Source organism: Equus przewalskii, chromosome 1 (assembly GCF_037783145.1).
Source record: "Equus przewalskii isolate Varuska chromosome 1, EquPr2, whole genome shotgun sequence".
Lineage (NCBI taxonomy): Eukaryota > Metazoa > Chordata > Mammalia > Perissodactyla > Equidae > Equus > Equus przewalskii.
Genome location: NC_091831.1, coordinates 8,934,976 through 8,956,688, shown reverse-complemented (window position 1 = coordinate 8,956,688; position 21,713 = coordinate 8,934,976). Strand labels below are relative to the sequence as shown.

The 21,713-nt window shown below is 52.8% G+C and overlaps 1 protein-coding gene across 15 annotated transcripts in view; it reads right to left on the bottom strand.

Moving 5' to 3' along the window:
* Positions 1-233: 233 nt before the first annotated feature.
* CHST15 (carbohydrate sulfotransferase 15) overlaps positions 234-21,713 on the bottom strand; it is a 79,042-nt gene continuing 57,562 nt past the window's right edge. For 11 of the 15 annotated variants that reach the window (XM_070574504.1, XM_070574969.1, XM_070574684.1 and 8 more), the window contains 3 exons: positions 12,407-12,563; positions 4,332-4,479; positions 234-2,562 (listed from right to left, as the gene is read on the bottom strand). In XM_070574504.1, the coding sequence (XP_070430605.1) occupies positions 2,372-2,562; positions 4,332-4,479; positions 12,407-12,563 (496 nt within the window). In that variant the 3' untranslated portion in view covers positions 234-2,371. The remainder of the gene's footprint in view (positions 2,563-4,331; positions 4,480-12,406; positions 12,564-21,713) is intronic. The other 4 variants (XM_070575260.1, XM_070575407.1, XM_070575326.1 and 1 more) reach the window with 1 other exon arrangement.

The following is a 21,713-nucleotide window of genomic DNA, read 5'->3' as shown; positions in this document are numbered from 1 at the left end:
TGAACCCCTCTCTCTGCTCTCTCTCACCTGTCACTGTATGCGGTAGGTCCCCTGCACAGACTGTGTACAACATGTGCAAGGAAGACACTGAACTACTCCCACAACTCCTTCACGCACCGCGGCCCCCACAGGGAGGACCCGCCACGAGCACTCAGGATGGCGGGAAGAGCACGGGTCCCAGGCACAGGGCCCACATCGAATTACGTTAAATATTAATGACAGGACAGCATAACTGCGGTTCACTTAACATACCTGCATGACTAAGGGAGTAGGATTTAATACGATCGGATACACAGCTTTGGGGAGCACAAAGTCACTTCAATACCAGGTCGAGAAAGGCTCCACTTTGCTTTGGTTTTGCACGACAGGCTCTAGGACCACCGCTCGAAACGGCACCTGTGCTGTCAACAGGACCCGGCCTTGAACGAGAGAAAGCCAAGCCAGCGGAGAGGCCCTTTGGAGAAAGGCCCCTTGAGAGAAACTGTGTCCAGATGGCACGGATTGGCACAGAAGGGTGGGCCTGTGTATACAAAAAGGCTTGTATAATAAACCAAGTAATATTGGAAACAATACCTTCAGAATACTTCTGTAAGAAGCAGAATTACACTACATGTTATTCACATGCACAGGAGTGCGTAAGAAAAATCCCTTGTAATTACGGTTGGGGTGGAATGGCAAAATATGGACTGAAAATGACAAGCCAATTGGCAGAGAAACGAATCCATGGAAGGGCTGTGTCCACAGGGGAGGGGGAGCTGCATGAGCAAGAGAACTGAAGGGAACTCATTCCGAAAATGCACCCACACGCACACACACACCCTGCACTGCAAATAAATACACACGCGCACTGAAGTGACATCTCCCGACAGCACCCCTGGGCGCAGGCCAGACGCCCCTGCTGGCTGCTGCTCCGAGTGCCGGCTGTGAGGGGAAGGCAGGGGACTGTCCCTTTTGAAAGTGGCTGCTCAGGACACATCGCTCTTTCAGTAGCAGAAATCGCCTGGCCGTGCCAGTACTGAGGGCCCTCTGCAGGCCTTTGAATGGGCGGTGCCCCCCAGTTCTGCCCGCAGAGACGACGGCGCTGGGGCTGGACCGCCGGGTAAATCCTCACGCCCGCGACGGACGGTCAGCTATGTTGTCATCTGCACTTTCTGACTTTGGTTCTGGTTCACAGGACGCTTTCCTTGCCCACACTCGCGTGCACAGCTGCAGCGGGGCCGCACCTGGGGCTGGGTGCTGACCGGGCTCCAGTGTCCTCTGCACTCTTTCCCCAGCACCTCCAAGAAATAACAAGACCTTCAGCCCACCCATCAGGGAATCAAGCTGCCAGGTGTCCCAGAAAGTTCCTTTAAGAATCCCAGCATACCATGTTTGGCCCCAGGAGGGCTTATGCATTGTGTTTCTGAATCAGGACACCAGCATCTTACAGTCTGTGAACGGGGTAAGGGCCTCTGGCCACACACGGCAGAGAACGTGGGTGATTCCAGGGGGAAGGCAGAAAAATGGAGCCTGTCAGTGGCCAGAACTAGAACTTTGAACCCCCTCCAGTTCTGATGACCTTGTGTGCATGAGGAGGGCCCGAGGTACCTAGACTTTCCATGAAGTGTTCAATTCCTTGAAGTTGCTCAGTCTGGCATTAACAGCAAAAATTTCTCCCCCATTCTAAACTGAATTTGGTCCAATTATCAGCTGAATAAACTCTTGAGGAAATATCTAAGGAGGCAGAAAAGAGAGCTTGGGTTAGTGAAACACAGAAAGCGGTTTGTTTTAAACGGCGTCATTCTCTATGTTAAACATAAGTCCACAAAGATAGGATGGGAGGTCTGAGAGATGAACGTGCTGCCAAAAACGGACTTGTGTTTTCCTCTCGTTAAGGAGTGAAGTTACGGAGTTTGTATCTGAAGAGAGCCAAGGGCTGACTTTGCAGTAAAAGGAAAAAAACCGAAAGAGCCTCCATTCTCCGCCCAAACGAGGTGAATGATCTGAACAGAGTGTTTCAACACTGGACATGAAGGGTAAGTTCTGGGGTGACTTCTAGTGTGCTCAGTCGGATCCCAGGACTGTCACCCTGACTCGATGCTCCCTCTCAGCAAGCAGTCACGCCCGCCGGCCTCCACCAGGCCTCCTGGAGCAGAAGGGGACTCTGTCACTGGAGTCCCCAGGGGCCTCTGCCAGAGAGACTGAGAAGGGTCCACTGCTGGGCTACTGACCATCACAAAGGGAATTCTGAGTTGGTTCTAATAAACATGTGCCTAGGGAGGGAAAGAAGACTCGAATCCCGGTTTTCTCCATGCTCTGAGCACGACGCTTCGCCACAGAAAGCAGCCTCTGAAATCACAGTACGCCTGGAACCGCGGCCTGGCGGCAGCCCTCAGGTCTTCCTCCAGGCGAACGCCTCATCAGCAAGAACCTGCACCAGCCTGGTGTTGAAAGGCCCGTAGAAGTCCTGCAGGATCCTCTGTGTGACTGGCCACATGGGCCCCAGGTTCCGGTCCTCAGGGCGCCGCGCGTTGGACGCAGGGCTCTTTGTCATCAAAGCCTCTTGCTTCTCACTTAAGGGCCCTGGAACAAAAAGACAAGACTCCTGTGAGGTGGAAGCCAAAAGGGACTTCGCAAAAACCCAGCCATGCTTCATGTTGAGACAGGACTTTCCCTTAAGAATGTGTTCAGAGATTAAAATTCTTTGGCCGCATCCATTTGGAAGGAGCTGAGGGTGGGAGCAGAGATGCCATTACGAAATAGCAGAGATACCAGGCCCAGGGCTTAACGCCTGCCCTCGGAAGCGCAGCTGGATCTGTAGGATGAAGCCTCACCCCAGCCTCACCTGGTTCCATTTCCACCTGCCTGTAAAGGGCTGGCTCCCACAGCCATCAGCCTGTGTGATGGGCCAGGCACAGTCCATGTGCTTAGATTTTCCTGCTAACCAGCCTGCTGGAATTCTGCCACCCTCGTTTCTACTCCAGGCTGTTGCAGAGGGCCCCATCGCTGCGCCATATTTCACCCTGTGTGTTGTGTTGGGAAGCAGCCAGAGGGAGGGTGAGGAGAGGAGCCACCTGTGCCCAGAGACCCCCACCGGCTGACCCTCCACCTGTAGCAAGGATATCAGCAGGGAGAGACCCGGGAATGAGCCAGCAGGTGCTGCCACCTGAGGCTGCCACCGCCACCCCCAGCCCTCTGGACCATAAGCCTCTCACTGGCTTAAGCCCCGGATCACTGCCCAGGCTTCTGTGCCCTGGGCTCTTGGGATCTGGCCAGAGTCCTGAGCCCACACACGGAAAAACCATCTCCCAGTGTCCTAGAGTTACATGAGATAGAAGGATCAGAACTGGCCTTACCATTCATCTTAGAGACTAAAGACAAGCTCATTAATGCGACAGAGTCTACAGGTGGCCAAATCAAAGAAAAACGGTTCTAGGCCTTAAAAGGAAAAAGTAATCACACTCCATCTCATCACCAGCTCTCCAAGAAAAGGAGAAGGAAAATCAAGTGCTAACAGGGTCCCAAGGCCCAGTGGTGGGCCAAGAGATTTCAAGAAATACTCAATTAACAAAAGTCCCAGGCAACATAATTAGACAGGGCCACAGGATGTGTCCTAGGAAGGAACATGAGCTCTGCTCCAGCCTTTCAAGCAGGCCTTGGATGCCCCGTCCACACGGACAACACTCCACACCCCAGTACGCACCTCTACCAGCCGTCACCATGGCCGGCAGAGACTGCTCCACAATATGCCACTCAGGTCTCTGGGCAATGGCATCCTCAGGCTGGGGGCAGGCTCCCCCTCCCCAGAGGCCCAGGAGCCGGGACCAGCAGCCAAAACCCAGCCACACAGGTCTGACTCCAGGAGTCCCCAACCACCTGAAACAATGTGATGACCTTTCTGTTCCCTCCTCCAAGCCCTGTGTCCCCTGCAGGACTGTCCCAGCCACCCACTGACATCCTGCCCAGCCTCAAGGCTCAGCTCCCAGACCATTTCTCTCCATGAAGTCTTCCAGGATCCCTTCAGCAGCTGGGACCCCAGGTCATCTGTACGAACCTACGTGATCATGCTAACCATCCCCCATGTGATTTGAGCCATGGCTGCCTCCTCTCCCTCCGCTGGACCATCAGCTCCCAGACAAGACTCCATCTCTTCCCCCCCCGGGACTCCCCCCGCCACCACACCGTGCACAAGGCCCGTGTGCGGCTGGTGCTTGATAAACAGGTACTGAACTGGCCTCCCAGTTCAGCCTGTCCCCGCCCAGCTCAGCGAGGCTGCGTGTGACTCAGTGAGTGCCTCAAAGCCAGTGTCCCTGGAGCTCCTGCCCCACGGGTCTCCAGCGCCACGTTCATACCGAGATTGAGAAACTGGAAGACCCTGTGCATGGTGTACTTGACGTTGGATGCGTGGTCTTCCAGGCGGAGAATGAGGAACTGTTCTTTATTAAAAACAGTGAGCCAGTCCAGAAGATACACAGCGTACAGCCCAACCTGGAGCCTCACCTGGGGTCAAAGAAGGAGGCAGGCGTTATTTCAGGAGCAATCCCCCCAACCCCAGAAGGCACTTTCCCAAAAGTATCACAGCATGCATTATAAACCAGTGCCAAAGGGTCATCCTTGCAAACAGTTGCCTTCAGAAGCTGGATTTTAAACACCATGTGTTCTTGCTTCTTCGTGAAGGGTTCTGCGCTACACGCACAAAGGATTCCCACACTTAGGGCCACATTTAATCCTCAAGACATCCCTGCAGGTGGCCCCACAGCACATTTCACAGTGAGGACTGAGGTGAGGGAGAGGCCAAGGGCACACCCACCAACGGTGCGAATTTTCTTTGCACAATATCCTGGCTAGACATCTCTGCTCCTATGCCCAGCACGAGACAGCCGTGAAAAATACCTCGGAGAGAAGCGAGGTGAGCGAACCGCTACATGCCTGGGCCCCACGGACACCCATGACCATGGGGGTGTGCACACCTGAATACGAGCAGCGTGATACGAAGCTGTTCTCTCCTACCCACAGCTGTCGGGGGTCCTCGGCCTTCCCTGGCACTTTCTCTCATGCCAGACTGCCAGCCTTGTAGTGAAGAATTACCCTCACCCAGAGGTCTGCCCTTTGTCCTCGGTCCTGGGAGATCACCTCTAGGCCACTTGGGATGTCCTGCCTGATAAGAGTGTCTTTGCTTGCCTGGGAGATCTGGCCACTGGACAGTCCTACAGCCAGCGGGTTATGACGGGGGTTTGGGGCCACACAGTATCACTTGACCTCCACGAGGGACTAGAGACTAAAGGTCAGCCACATGGGTAGCATGTGATCGAGCCCCAGTAAATACTCTCAACACCCATGGCTGAGGACGGCTTCCCCGGTGGGCAATGCTCTGTGCGTACTGGCACACACGGTGGGTGGAGGTGTTGACACTGCACATGCCCCTTGGGGACAGGCTGACAGGAGACCTCCTGGGTCTCCATGTGCTTCTTCCCCTGGCTGATTTTCACGTGTCCTTTCCCTCTTTTAAATCGTAACCATGAAAATAATAGTCTTCAGTGTGTTCTGCCATCCTTTCCAGAGAATTACTCAACCTGAGGGTGGTCTAGGGGCCCCTGCCAACTTGCGAATGGTGCCAGAAGTGAGGCAGTCTTGGGGACTGTTCCCCCTAACTTCACAGTTGGCCCCAAACTGTTGGCAAATCTCCAAAAAAGAATGGGTCCTTTCCCCTTCCACTCTGAGGCCCCTTCTCCAGCTCTCCTCCCCCGGGCCCGCCACCCCTCCTCCAAGGACCCTGCTCCATTTCCCGTCTCCCGCTCTGCCTCTCTGTGGTCTTCCCAAATGTTTCTCATCTCCCACCTCTCCCCAGTTCAGCGCCACTCCCTGCGTTCGGGCCCCGTCAGCACCTGCCTGGACTCTATCCCAGCCTCCTAAGTGGGGCTCCCGTCTCCCGTCTCTGAACGCCCGGCCACCAGCGTGAGCGTTCCAAACCAATGGCCTGGCCACAGCCAGCCCCCTCCAAGCCCCACTGGCTCTGTGTGTGTGGAAAGATCCCAGTCTGCTTGAACTGCCAGCCCCCCCACCAGGTGGAGAGCCCCCAGCTCCCCAGGTTCCTCCTCCGAGTCTCCTTTCTCCAAGCAGACATTCCCGCATCGTCTTTCCTTTCCTTCCCAGCTCGACCCTGAGTTCCTCAAGGACAGGGACCACAGCTCTTCCATCATCCCTGGCTGCACACGGCCGTGCACCCTGGCAGAATTGCTGAACACGGTGGGAACAACAAGATGATGAAACGTTTGACAAAATACGTACAGATACTAAGTGGTTTCATTGCTCGCTATTCTTTTTCCATTTCATTATTTTTCTCATCATGCAGGAGGATGTGTAGGGAGAACCACAATTAGAAGGGATAAGCTGTCTGCAACAGTCATTAGCTGCCTCCAGCCCCCAGGTTGCCGCTGCCTTGTACACCGCTCGTAGAGGAGACCTCAAGCTGGGCCAGAGCTCGGGAGAAAATGAGTATGTGCCAGCCTCAGAAATAAATACCTGCGTCGCCTCCGACACAGATGAACCATTATGAGAACATCATCTTGTTAAGTCGTGGGCCGCACAGAGCTCTCCAATTCTCCCTCCGTCTGTCAGGCTCACAGGCCGGCCCCTCACAGGCAGAACCAGCCTGACGAGCTTTCTCTCTTCCAGAGAACCTGCCTTTGCTACTCAAGAACTTTCTAGAAGGAAAAAAGCTGGGTGTTCGTGGCAGAATGGGGGTGTTTTAAATTAGCTTCAGCCCCTACCATGAAAAAAAAAAGCATAAAGCCTGTTTGTGCCCATCGTGCGGAGAGCCCCCTCCACTGCCATGGGGCGGGCAAAGGCCGGCCCTCTTCGGGCCCAGTCAGCTCCTACCCCACCCCCAGCCCCATTACCACCTGGAGTGACAGTTTCTGGTGCATGCAGCATTACTACTAGATGTGCACCATGAAGACAAACCTAAGACAGGCCCACTCAGGACGTTTCTTCCTCCCTTTCCCCAGCATAGGCCAGAGAATCAAAATGGAATGAAGAAAAAAGTGTTTAGGGGAAGTGCCAATATATTTAAAATTAGAAAACATCAGAGCCGAGACAAGCCTTTGAGGTTGTCTGCTCCAGCTGGCTCTTGATGGAAACAGAGGCCGAGGGGAGGGGAGGGGCCTGCTCAAGGTCAAGTGGAGGCACCCACCAGAGGCTGGACCTGAAGTCACGGCCCCGCATTCGGGGCTTGTACCCCCACACTGGGAAAGACCTGAGAAGGGGCCAGTGCAGGGCGCTTCCCAGACGGGCACCACGCTGAGCCTCTCTGTTCCCCATGAAGGATTTAGGTGGAACTCCCCACTGGCCTCACAAACTCCCCACTCATTCATTCACTCATTCATCCATTCATCCTGTAAATAATCTTGTGCATGCAACTTGCCCCGCGAGGCAATGGAGACATGCTGCTATGCAACAGACACGGCCGCTGGTCTCATGGAGCAGCTTGTAATCTAGTCGGAGGCAGAGCGGAGCTGGTAAAGAAACAAATGTCTGTAACTGCCCACTGTGACACATGCCCTGGGGACACAAACAGGGTGGAGAGAGAACAGGAGGTCAGATTAACCCAGACCCACAGGCTGAGAAGCTGACAGCAACCAGGAGAAGCACGTGACGCAGAGGGAGTGGGAAAAGGCCCTAGAACCAGCTTCCCCAACCTGAGCCCACAACACGCCCACCTGGAGGGCTTGTCACATAGACTGATGGGCCCACTCCCAAAGTTCCGGATTCTGGGGTCTGGGACTCGGCCTGAGAGTTTGCATTTCTGACAAGTTCCCAGAAGATGCTGGTCCAGGGACCACACTTCGCAAACCCCTGCTCTGCAGCAGGAAGTTGGCCTGTCCGAGGCTCTGACAGGAGAGTGTGGGGCACAGCAGTGATGCAGAGGGAGGCGGCTGGGAGGAGGCGGAGAGGCAGGCTGGGCCGGCTCGGGCACTCAGCTGCCACAGGAAGGCAGTGAGTGTCTTAAGCAGGGTAGCGCCAGAATCCTCCTCTGTTCAGAAAAGACTGCCCTCCCTGCACTGTGGCGGGGCTGGGATTCACAGCTCGAGGGACATTTGCTTCTCTCATCCCAGAATGGAAGACTCACCCCTAAGAGGAGGGTTTCCGAGTGCTCCTCACCTCCTGGCTCTTAGCCCTGTGCCTGAGCTCTCCAAGGACTGAAGGGCTGCAAGCAATCCCAAATCTGTGCCGCCCCCTCCCTTCTGTCCCCCGACCCTGCCTGGACATCTCACTCTGACCAGGGGCACCTGCTCTGCCACTGCCTCGTCATCCTCAGCAAAACACGGACTTGAGTTTAAAAAGCACATGCCCCCTGCCAGTTCAAACCTCTGCTTTCAGGAGCCAGCTAAAGGGGGAGGAAACGCCATGAGTTTCAAAGGCCTGGGACCAGAAACTGAACCCTGAGCCTGCCTGTTACTAGCCACGTGGCTCTCGGGGGGAGAGTTAACCTCTGAGCCTCAGGGTCCTCATATGTAAAATGGGCACGGATTTCAGGGAAACTGGGAGGATGGGACGAGATGATGCACTGAAAGAGCTTAAGACAGTGCCTGGCTCAGAGTCAGTGATGAACAAAGATTAGAGATGTTAAAAAGAAACAACAGGCCCAAAATGGAGTCACTTGTGCTAAGCCCCGCAAGACTTCATACCTAGCCAACTGCCTTTTCAGCCTCTCCCAGGAGTGGAATTCTAAACCCACCAGGCTGGAATTTCCTGATCAACACTGATAAGACCCCTGCCTTCCCCTGGGGAAGATGATCTTGCCTGAAATACTCCACTCTTAACTTCTTTGTCCTAAAACCTCTTTCTGCCTATAAAAACCTTCCATTCTGTACAGCTCCTCGGAGCACCTATCTATTTGCTGGATGGGATGCTGCCCGATTTTTGAATCACTCAATAAAGCCAACTAGATCTTTAAATCTACTCAGTTGAACTTTTGGTATTGAACAGAGCCCTTCCCCTCTCTCACTGATGGAGCTTTCAAAAACATTTGATCAGGAAACATTTCCAGGACACACCAAAGCAGAGACGCATGATGATGCCCATCAACTCACCACCCCATCTCAACAGGGTTTATGTTGGCAGCTGGAGTGCCAACAGGGCAGCCAAGGGGCGGGCACCCTTCTTCCCTGTGCAGGGAAGTGGCTGTGGACATCCTGCCTCCTGGAAACTTGTTTAAAGACAGACAAGATACACCTCTAGCTTGCTTTCTCCCTGTGGTACTGACTGTGACAAGAGAATGTGCTGGAGGGCCTGGCACGCTCAGGGTGATGCAAAGTGCCCCATGGCACACCGACTGTGTATTTACATCAGACAGTCACTCTCCCATGGAGAGAAACACAGCTTAAAGCTACTGAAACAAACTGCACCTCCAGTCAGGAATTCCACCCAGCCCTGCCTCACCCTGACCACCCAAACCCACCAGTTCAAGCCACTTCCTTGTAGGAGGCCCCCAAAGTAAAAGCCCAGGCCTGCCCTCCTTTTCTGAGTCTCTGTCAGATAATCTCCTGAAGAGAGAACTCAGTAGTAACAGGCCTGGGAGAGGATGGTTCCAGCTCCTTCTCTGAGCCACACGAGCTGGACACATTACCTCGCCTCCCACAGTCCTCAGGGGCCAGTGGTCACACTGACTTCTGTCCCCACATTCCCTCCCTAACACGTTGATCTGGGTTGGGGGCTGGTGAGTGGTCAGGGGGTGGAGAGGAACCCCGGGCATAGCGTCTCGAGGCAGGCTTGTGTTTCTCCCAGCCCGGAGCACAGTGCTGCACAGAGTGGGCACCCAGCATATGCCCACAGAAACAAATTAAGTCTCAACTGTGAAGGGGCCAGTCCCCATTTCATGACACACCTGCGATTATTCAGGAAACATCTCCTGGCAGTGGCTCTTCTCTCCTACAGGCCCGGCATGGATGACCCTCAATCACAGTCATAAACAACAGAAATAAGCCAGAGCTATGCACACGGATCTGCTTTCCTCCTTTTATCCCACCATCCCTGATCCAATCCATCTGTGCACCCTTGCCACTCTTCCTCCTGTTTCTAAAAACCTCCATGGTTCTCCTACTTTGACTCAGACACCCCCTCTCTCACAGCACCCTCCCACCTGCCCATCTCTGGGAGACAACCCCCACCCCGGGCCCCATCCCAACTCAGTCAAGTGTCCCACAGCACCAGGCATCTTTCTAAAATGCACAGCTGCCCTAACTACCCTCTGCTTAAACGCTCCCACTCCAGGTGGGGGTCCCATCTCCCCCAGGATGAAGTCCAGACTCCTTCTGAGGCTCCCAAGTGCCTGGTGATGGAGCCCTAAGCACCTCCCTCCCACCGTCCCCACACCACCCACACAAGCATGCGCACTGTGCCCGGCTATAGCGAATGCTCTCGGGGCTTACCTCTCAGCCTCTGCACATGCTGCTCTCCGCACCTGGACACGTCCCTACTTCCATGTCTCTGGTCAACTCACCCTTTAGGCCTCAGCACAGACATCACCTCTCCTAGGAAGCACCCCTCACACCCTATTCTCAGGTGGCCTCTGCTGGGGGCCAGGGTTCCTGCCCTCCATCCCACTCTCCCCACAGGGCTGGGGCTGCACTGGGGTGCAAGACCCACGCCTGTCCAGCTACCGCTGTAGCCCAGGAGACAGCACCATGCACGGACACAATGCAGGAATGCATGTGAAGGGCGGCAGAATATGCTGCCCCAAAATACGCCAGTTTGGCATCAGGATTATTTTGAGTTAAAGAAAATTGAGAAAAACCGATTCAAGAAAAGCTCTCTGTTCTCCCCCTATTTGCCTAAAAGTAGGACACAAATTTGTAAGGGCATCTCCCCTCCTCTCTCTACCAGGAAGGACAGGAGTTCATCACTGGAGACAACTCTAGACCCTTATCAGCCTGGAGACAACAGCACAGGCCCTGACGGAACAAACTTTCCTGAAACCAGCCCTTATCTTCCACCGGTTCCCCACGTGTTTGCCTTCCCATAATTTGCCACCCTAGAAACTCAAAGTCCTTTTGCTTTGTCTTCTCACCTCTCTACACATTTACTGTTCTCTTGTTAAGATGCTACACAAGCCCAAGTTCTAGAGTTCTAACCGCCCCTCTGAGTTACTCATCACTGAGTGCTCCCAGGTGTGCGTGCAACGCACATGTTAATAAAGTTGGGTTTCTTTTTCTCTGTTAATCTGTCTTTTGTCAGTCTAATTTACAGGGCCCCAGCCAAAGAACCTAAAGTGGGTGGAGGAAAAGAATGAATTTTTCCTCCCCTACACACGAATGAACTACCACTCTCTACGCCATCCGACAGCCTGATAAAGCAGTATTATTACTCCATTCTATGATGAAGCAACTGAGTCTCAGAGAAGCTAAGACAACTGCCCAGAGTCACACAGCTAGTGAATGCCCAAGCCGAGAACTGAAGCCACACCAAGGTCGGGCTCCAAAGGCCACTCCTTCTACCCCACACCACCAGCCGGACCCTGAGGTTCCCTGTGCCCTTGCTGCACCTTCCCTACCAAACTACAACCCCCGGCAGGACAGCCTAGAATCCTACCTGCCACCTCCGCGTGTCCTGCCAGAGCCGGAGCCCTGCCTTCCAGATAAGACGGCCTTGATAACAAGGAAAAGGGAGGGAGACCGTTGACCTGGAACCCCACCACCCTGGCGTGTTTCAGACCTCCACTTCAAGCAGATCTGTCTGCCGTACCACAGGACATGCTCAGCAGCGCAAGGCTTGTGGGCCACAAGTGACAGCACTGCTTCGCTGTGGAACCCTGCTGAAAAGGCTCTGAGGACACCCTTGGGTGCTGCCTCACGGAAAACTGTCCCTTAGCTAAAGGGTGCTGAATTCACTACTAACAGCTTCTTCCGCATAAAAAAGGAAAGAAACGTATAGCTATATTCCTGAAGGCAGACAAGAGGAAAGAGGGCTCCAGGGAAAACATTTTTCCACTGAGCTCCTACAAAGAAACACTGAGAGTCACCCTGGTGGGTAATTCTTGAAACCAACAAAGCAATCCACCGTTGGGGAGCCGGCTCTAAGACACTTTGAGAGCTGGGTGTCCTCCTGTCTGCCAATCCTAATTGCCGGGTGTGTTCTGGGAGCCTCATGAAATGGTAATCTTCCTAAATGGGGCCTCATTCTCTGCAGAGGGAGGCGAGAGCATCAGCAGGGAAGAAAGCAGGGTGCCAGCTGAAAGGCCCATCAGTTTTAGAGTTTTTACATCCGTGAATATTTGTTTTTGCATTAGCCACTGCTCAAAGGCAGGGGAGAGGCGTTTGCACATTAAAACGCTTCTCTGTTTATATGCTAAGATCCCAATGCACAGTGCCACTTGCATAATAACCACAAAGTAGCCCATTCAGGGAGGGGCAGGCGTCCGGATACGCACAGGCATGGCATTATTGAGGGTGTTGTTGTAGACACAGGCACGCAACGAATAATCGAGCATGCAATTTTCAAACAGCTGCAGAGCTTCTGTCACTTTTTCATGGAAGTCATCTGCAGATTTATTCGAACTTGCAAAGTAGAGATAGTCTGAATACAACCTGTGAATAAAATAAATGGATATTTTTACCACCCGTGAATGTGAAATCACGCCATTTGGGTGACAATGGAAATCAACGTGCAATTACATTATCTAGCTTTGTTCATTAAAACACTGCCATTTCTCTTCATTACCTGGAAGGTGAGCCACTTCCCTCCTTCCCTTCATGCCCCTCACCCTTCACAGGGCCACCCACACTCTCCTGGACTCAGACGTGTCTACACCAGCCCCAGACAAACCACTGGCAGTTGTTTTGTTGTTCTTTCTAGCCACCTCAGGCTGCGGCTGTGTTCACAGTAACAGTGAGCTTCGAAACAACACCAGCTTACACAAAGTGTACAACAGCAAAGAGAGGCCATCAAAATTTTATGCAACTTCCGGTTCCTCTCTCCTCTCTTGGAGGCAACAATAACAAAAACATCTGTCACTCTCGCAATATCACACTTCTGCACGAAATTCCTGGCCCTTTCCACAGACACCCCAAATGTTAAAATTATATACATGTGAAATATGTCTTTCTAGATAGGGAGGGACTATCAATGCAAATAATCCATAATCAATCTACAAAGCAAAATTGGGGTGAATTTCTTAACAAGCCATGTTTAAGGACTATAGCCCGAGGCCTTCTTTCCCCAAGGAAGGAAGGGCACCAAAGAAGTGGGGTGTACAGGGTGGTTACATACTGTCATGGAACAAAGAGCATCCATCACATATGACAGAAATGTCTCTTTTGCAAAACTGTCACAAGATGCCTAGTTGGCACAGCAGGTCAGTGGTCACAAGGTGAGCACAGCAGCTTGGTAATCAATCCTTAGTTCCCAGGAAGTGATGCTTCTCCTTAAGGAAATGCCGATATGGGGGCAAGCTACATCCCTAACTTTAAGGGCATCATTCTTGTCTATGGTATACAGTAAGTGTTTAAAGCAGATGTACAATGCGTGCTCAACAGGCCAAAATGAGGCCCTTTTGGAAAAACAAGGTCAGGTCGAATTAGTTTTAAGCCAAATGGCTTCCTCATATATTCCAATACATACCACTGCTTTTCATTTATTTATCAAGACCTATTTTTTAACGTAATGTAAAAACACCCCACATACACATGTAGATACCTGTAGACCCATGTTTTTCCAGACACACGGATCTGTTCATATGGACGCCACCACATGTGAGCAGAAATGTTTTCATACAGGAACTGACAGTGTCTCTCCTTGATCAAACTTTACTCAGGCTCCTTCAGAATTCAACTAGGCCTCAATTTTTGGACTTCAGTGTCTGTCTGTGCATTGCCCAATTTTAGCCATAATCCCCCACCATCCCCGCTAAGTCCCACGTCTGACCACCCGGCCTTCCTTCTGCAAGAATCTCGTGAGGTCGGTTTAGCCAGAATCACCCCTCACCCCTGATGTGTCGTCCTCTTAGTAATTTTCCCCCCACTGACAACCCCCAATCTCTCTCCCCTACTCCAAGACCCCACTGCCGTGGGCCCTTCGCCCACTGCGGCAGCCCTGAATAAAGCCTGTTACAGTCCTTTAACAAGTGGCAGACTAAGTTTTTCCTTCTTTCTTCTTTTTGGAAATCCTCAGCAAATATATTTTATTGGAATTTCAACACTGCAGATAGATTTTTTTTTTAACCATGGAATATTCCTTTTCTTGTACCAGATAAACAAAAAGTAAAACAAAACTAGTTACAACATACTAACTAAGCACATCTTTCATTTAACGTCTCTGTCCTTCATTTCCCCAATGGTCCTAAATACAGTCTGACTCGCCACAGGTGACCTTTGTTATCAGTTTCTTAGATATCCTTCCAGAAATTTCCTGTGCATCCTCAAGCACATACCGGTATATTTTATATTTTTTAAAACAGATCTATCAGATTATATCAGATGGGATCAGATAATACATCTATTATCATGGCACTTTTATAGTGATTTAATTTGGGGGCATTCTGAACACCCATAAAAGTATAAGATGGTACACTGTGACCTGGCATAAACATTCCACTGCACCCTAATGCTAATGTTTTCTTTAACAGAATTTCTGAATTATGAGCTTCCTGCATCTCTTTCTCCTGTTTCTGCTTGCAAAGAAGGGAAGTCTGTATCCTTTTTCTGGTTTTCAAAAGTCCCACCTTTGTTTCTGTCTTGTGCCTTTTCAACACACACCTCCATTGACCCCATTGCTGTGCCCAACACCCTCCACTCACATACAACGGCCACCTGCCGCGGGGAAACGGGGGTGCTGCGGGCTGGGCCGCTGGCTCCATGCGTCACATTTCTCCTCTCGGCTTCATACTTTCTGTTCCCACAGCTTCTCCAACTTGGCCTCCCTCCTTCCAGTGAAGACAACTCTGCCAATGTTATTAGGTGCCCACACCTCTGGGGACTCAGATCTGTACCGCCAACTGCAGCCAGCAGCTCCACCCGTCCCCAGCACTCGGCCACACACACTCCTGCGAAGCCGCAGAGCCCCTGTCACACAGGTCAGCTGCAAACGGTCCTTCTCCAGCGCCTCCTCTCCTTGCGGTCACAGCAGGATACAAAGATTTACACAAATAACATGAGCAGGGCTTCTTGGCGACAGTTCTTCTTCACCTCTGGCACTTGGCACGCGTCTTCAACACAGCCCTTTAGAATTCACCCACAGCCAATGTCAACAGAGGACACCCCTGAGTCCTGAGATGTTTGGATCTGCTCACACATGGCCTCAAATCCAAACACACACTGCAAGGGGAGTGTTTGGTACATCTCACCCGCTCAGCCAAACGCCCCAAAAGGACTTGCTCCGAGGCTAGTCATTAAAGATGCTCAGTGACTGGGGAGTAGATGCGCCCCCAGATCCGGGCTCACCTCAGTACAGTACCTGGGATGACACTACATCCACCTCTTACCGGTGTCCCCTAACGTCAGCTGTGCTACTTTCCCTCTTCCAGAATAGGACATCCATCAGGACTGAAAGCCAGCACCTGTCATTGCAGGTCAGCCGCTGATTGATAAATGCCTCAAAGGGCAGTTGAGCCGCATGTGTCCAAGGGGAACCACGTGGCCATGGGCCTGATGGGGCGCCTCTCTAGTTCACACATTTCCTACCAGCCCTGCCCATGTTATGGCTCCGCCCAAGAAACGCTGTCCCTGAGAAGTCACTGAGGCCTCTGAAACTGTCATCAAAATCTGTATTTAATAGAAGTCCAAATCCAGAGTCCTTACCAAGGACTCCCACAGAACGATCCAAATTCTTCAGTGGAGGTGAGATTCCAGCACATAAATTACTGCCTATAAACCCAGCCATCGGCCCAAGCTTTCCATTCTGAGAGTTCATTTTGTGTAATAACATCTCCTGTTGACATCTGGCTCATGAACAAACAAGAGCCTCTAAGCCTGTCTCAGTTTAAATCCAAACTTCTCGAAGTTTGTGCCGATTCCACACAATTTTTTAGAAATCAAGAAGCGATCCTGGGGAAAAACGGGGACATGTCCAGTGGTCCAGCCAGCCCAGCCCTGCTCGGGTGAGAATACTGACTCTCACCTGTTTGGGGCACGGTGAAACGAGCCCAGGACCCCACCTCCTCAGCAGGGTGAGGGGAAATGTCCCCGCCCCTCAGTCCCCCAGGGACCCTGGATCTGCCACCCGAGGGGCAGGGGGCTTTAGGCCTCTCTACAGTCCACGTGCATGCTGGGATGTGGGTCTGGAACAAGTCCTTCGCGCCCCACTGTGCCGGCAAACACGTGAGCAGGGACTTCACTCATCAGGAACGAGCGGTCACCCCTCCTGTGTGGAGGCCGCAGATGCCCAATGAGGCCTGTCCATGCCCTCCCCAGCCCGAGCCTGAGAAGGGGTCTGATTTGGAAATAGGGGCTTTGCAGATAGAATTATGTTGAAGATCTTGGATTTGGGAGAATCCAGGGACTGCTGTCCTTCTAGGAAGAGGGGAGGACACAGGGAAGAAGAGACAGAGGCGGAGACCGGAGGAGCGCCACGGGTCGTAGGAGTCGCCAGGAGCGGGAGAGACGCACAGATCAGCTTCTCCCTCGGAGCCTCCAGGAGGAACCGACCCTGCTGACACCCTGATTTGGGCGTCCTGGCCTCCAGAACTGCCAGAGAGTAAACTGCTCTTTTAACCAAGTCTGTGGTAACTTGTTACAACAGCCCTAGGAAACTGCTAAAGATTCTAAACCCAAATTCCTGGGAAGACGGAGGAGTTACTTCTCCCCTACCGGAGACCCTGGCAGAGGGGCCTGAGTGTGCAGGAGGACGACAGCCGCGTGGGCAGCCTTCCCACGGGGAAACGAGAAGAGGCAAACAGGACTCTTGCTTCCTGGGGGACTGTTTGGTTCCCCGAAGAACTGGGCTAGTGCCTCCTAAGGACATCTTCATAAGCATGCTATGATTTCCCACAACTACTCGCGAAGGAAAGAGGGTCAGGGAACGACCTTGGAGGAGTGGGAACAACTTGGATGAGCTAAAACCATTCAGAAAAGGTTGAGAAGGAAAGAAAATGCATTAAGAATACATATCCAAATGGACCTCAAAAAGCTGGAGCAGGCAAACTCATGTAACAAGGTGAAAAGTAAAGAGAGAAACCTAAACATCCACATATTAGTCTTTAATGTCAATTGTACAACAATGAAGTAGGGGAAAGACACCAACATGGAAGATACACAGGGGTTTAGTTGACATCAGCCCATAATGAATCATCACAGATCTGTAGGGACACTAACGCAACCTCAGGATGCATTAATAGAGGTATGGCATTCAGAATGTGGGAGGATGTTGCTCTGCTCTACCCAGGTAGGTGAGGGCCCCAAAGGATGTTTGCCTTGGGTGTTGGGAGGCAAATGATGTGAGAGAAGGAGCTGCTCCATCTGAAGAAGCAAAACTCAGCAGGAAGAACACCAGCTTCAATGGCTAAAAGGCCCTCCAGAGCCGGGAGGAGACCTGTCCCACACTCCTGAAGGACTGACCAGTAGGCAGAAGGTTCAGAACGAAAGACTGGCTTGAAACGAGGGAAAACGTCTCCAGCTGGGGCAGTCCAGCATGACGTGAGCGGCCCCAGCAGCAGGAGCGGGCGAGGCTGGAAGGGATGAGGACTTCCAGGCTGAGCGAGGGCCAGCTGACCCTGACACCCAGCCAGCCCTGTGCTTTGAAGCTGCCAAGCCCCCTCCTGCTGCACCACCTCATGTCATTATTGTAAACCCTCCCGAACAGACGGCTGCTCCATTTGGCCAGGACCGTTTCCAACAGCATTTCCAAAAATAGGTCCCAAAACGTTGTGGGCCTTCTGTGCTACGGTTATTTTAGAAGGCTGCTGGGGCGGCCCCGTGACGGTGGGCCTGCACCCGCGGAGGGGCTCCTCAGTTCCTCAGCTCTCGGGTCCTGAGACCCCAGCACTGCTGGGAGGGGAGGACCGGATGTGTGTGCTGAGGGGGGCTCCCTCAACCTGGTGCCTCTGGAAGGGACCACATCTCTCCCCACGGGGACAGAGGAGAGGCCAGCAGTCAGCTTAAAGGCGCCACCATGTAAAAGCTGGACAGTTACCCCAGGGCCACTGCTGACTTCATTCAATGACACTGATGGGGTAAACTCTGCACCTATGTGAGTGGAGGAGGGGCGTACTGATCACTATGGAAACAGGGGCAGCCCTGAACCCAGGGGCCCCTCCTCCCGGCCAGGCTCCAGGGAGTGTGGTAGGAGCCCAGCTCCCAGAATCCTCTTGGTCTCCATCCCTGACGAGACCACTCGTGGTCACGGAGCGCTGCCCCTCACCAGGCCTTGTAATGGCTATTGTGCGAATATCCTCCTTTCGTGCTCACAACCAGCCTACGCGGTCCACATGGAAGGTCAGCACCCCATCTTACAGAGCTTCCCAAGGTCATGCAGCCCAGGAGGCCTCAGGGCTGGGACCCACACAAACTCAGGTCAGCCTGACCCTGTGGCCCCTGACCTCATAGTTTAGAGATGGAGCCAAACCAATGTCTGACTAGAGTGGGGTGCGAGTCACCTGAGTGGATGGTTTCTGGGTTTTGTTTGTTGTGAAGTTTTTACTGTTTTAGGTGCAGCGTGATTTGTAAGCAAAAGTCAATTTCGTTACAGAACTACTTAACAAATTACAGAAGACTAAACAGCAACTACGACGTGCAATGGAGCCGTAAGCCAACATTCAGGACAAGCACGAAGAACTTCACCGCCACCACCAGGAAAAGCAAACATGTCTATGGAGCATCCCACTGGGCATGTAGAAAACTACAGCCACACTAACGGGTGTCCAGGTGTCTGTCGTAACGCCAGCACTCCCTGCGTGGTCGTCTGCCACTGGGATGCACTAAGATTCATTGGTTTTGGCAGTAGCTCATTTGATTTTAACGGTTTCAGTTCTTAAATGAGGATCGGCTTGTTGACTGGCCTTCCCTCTAGGTCGAGCCCCTGCAATTCTAGCTCAGACGTCAGTAGTTCCATAAAACCTCTTCCTGTAACTATTTTCTCCTCCTTTGTAATATTTTTGTTCATACCATTTTTAACGGAGATATAATCCACATACCATAAAAATCACTCTTTTAAAGTGAACAACTCAGTAGTTTTTAGTATATGCACAAAGTTGTGCAACTACCACCACTATCTAATTCCAGAACATTTTCATCACTGCAAAAGTGATTACTGGTTTTAACTTGTCAGTTCCCAGAGGGATGCACGTCAGAAGTCACTAAGATCCCTGAGCCCAAAAGGCACACGAGAGCACAAGCTTCAGGGTCAGGTTCAACCCAGTTGACTCCATCTGGGAAGCCGAGAGCCGTGCCGCCTCTCCCAGTTATGGCTGCATGTGGCATAGCCGTGCTCTGAGAAGAGATCCAGGGTGGATGCTGAAGTGGTGGATGGCTGGGAGCAGCTGACCGCTCCTGGGCTGGCTCCCTGGCAGGGCGGCCTCGACTTCCCTGTGATCCTACAGCGCCCACCAGCTGGCTTCTCAATGACACACATGTGAACGGTGACATTTCCTCAACCAGGAGACCCCAGGAGGTGGGCACATCCATGTCTTTCAAGTCACCCCCTCCCACGACATCACATGGTTCTGTGGCCACCTGGAGGGTTGTAATACATGTGATTACAAATATGGAAGCCAGAGAGCCCCTCGTTTCTCTCCATTTGCTGGCATCCAGATACAGATCACGTAGCAATGATAACTCCCCGACTTCTGATATGGCGTTGTCAATAACGATTATATACATATTTCTTACAAGGAAACAAAGGCCATTTAATGTCACTGGGAAGGAGGCCCTTTGTCTCAAGGAATCCCTTAACTCCTTGGGCTATCTCATCACGAGGAGCAAGGAGGCAGGACTGGCCCAGCCACCTCCTGGGAGGAGACATCTGAAGTCACCTTAGGCCATATACGTGGCTGACAGTGAAGATGCGCATCTTCTGCCAGATGAGAACATCCAGGTCTGGGCATAAAAACGCCCACTTGGATGCACAGGTCACTGTGGGGGGTCTTCTCTTCCCCTTGAGTGCAAGTAGGGTTCTGGGTCTGCCTGTTTCTTCCCGAGCACCCAATCGTGGGTCTTGGTTAGTGCTCACAGGACAGAAGGCAGAGCCCTCAGAGGCAATCCCGAGCACCACTTCCATCTTCGAGCCCGCACGTCTGCACAGCACTTGCCCACAATTCGCCTTTGACCCCACTAGCAGGGGTCCCCACAGGCGAGAAAGGAAGGTGCGCGGCGGCCGGGCAGCCACCCTGGTTAAGGCAGCAGTAGAGCCAGGCCCAGGCCCCAGGGTGTGGCACCTCACCGCAGAGTGACGGCCACTGCCCACCAGGGCCGGCCACTCGGTGACACGTGCCACCCCTCCTTTCAACCTGCTGACCCCACTCACCAGCCCCGCACCCTTGGTAGGAGAGGTCCCTGCACTGGCCCTGGTGGCCCACAGTCGACTCCAAGTGCCCACATCTCCCCTTATAACGTCTGCAGACCGAGAACAAGGGGCTCTTCTCCCCAGAGAGCCTCGCCACCCAGAACCGCCCTTGGTAAACAACCTGTGTGGGGATACTCAGCACTGCCCACGGCTTTGTAGACATTTCCCAAAAAACAAACAGTGTGAAACACCCGGGAATTTTCAGCAGGGTGGTTTCCTCCCACCAATAACAAGACGTGTTCCCTCACTGGGTGACTGCTCCTGAAGGGCCTTCAGAGGACCCCTCACAAGGCCTGAGCTGTCCCGGCCTGGGCACCAACAGCTCGCCCGGCTGCTGGAAGGTCTGAGGCCAAACCCTTGCCCTTGAGCAGCTCGCAGTTCAGCCCCATGAGGCACCTCCTGCCATTTTCAGGGCCCATAAAATGGTGTGTCAATGACACCTAGACAAAGTAAGTAAAGAAGTAAAATGCCTGAATTCACCTGGAAATTAATAGGCAGCTTAGAGACACTCCACTATAGTCTTCTTCAAGACTACTGCTTATGACTCTCAACCCTCGAGTCTTACAGGGAGAAAAGGAGCGTGAGAGCTGGGGGGAGGGTGGGTGGATTCAGAATCGGTCTGCGGCTGTTGTCACGACCTTTACACTCTGACGGCCTTTCTCCCCACTCCATCTCCTGCCCACAGGGGAGTTGTCCTAACTTCCCCTCGAGATATTTATATTAATAATTAATGCATCCGTGCTGAAGAACAGCCTGCTTTTTAATCCTAGTGCAAATCTCCTATAGAGAACACAGTGCACGATGGAGTGCCAGCTCTCCTCTTCTGCCTGAGAAGGCATCTATGGCACCGAATCTGCACTGCCAGAGGCCTGGAAGAGTCGGGCTGTTTGGAGAAGGTTTCGGGGCAGGCTGAGCAGCAGAGATTCTCACCTCCGGTCAGAGGTCCACAGCAATTCAAAAGCACCTTGCTCCTGCTGAAGTGGAGATAAGTGAATGAGCTGAGCTGAGGCCCAGGGAGCTCACAAAGACTGGGGTCCCGCCTGCTTACAGCTTTGCCAAAGTGGGGAGTCATCCTGCTGATGGCTCACAGTCCAGTCTCTCCCAGGAGCTGCCCTCCACTGAAAAGACCAGCCATACTCAAGTTAAGCCGCCCCAGGGCAGACCACAGCCAATGGCCGGTGGGTGGGAGATGCCTCCCGGATGGGCTGTCCCAGCTCCAGAGCCCCTCGGGGGTCGGCGGAGACCTC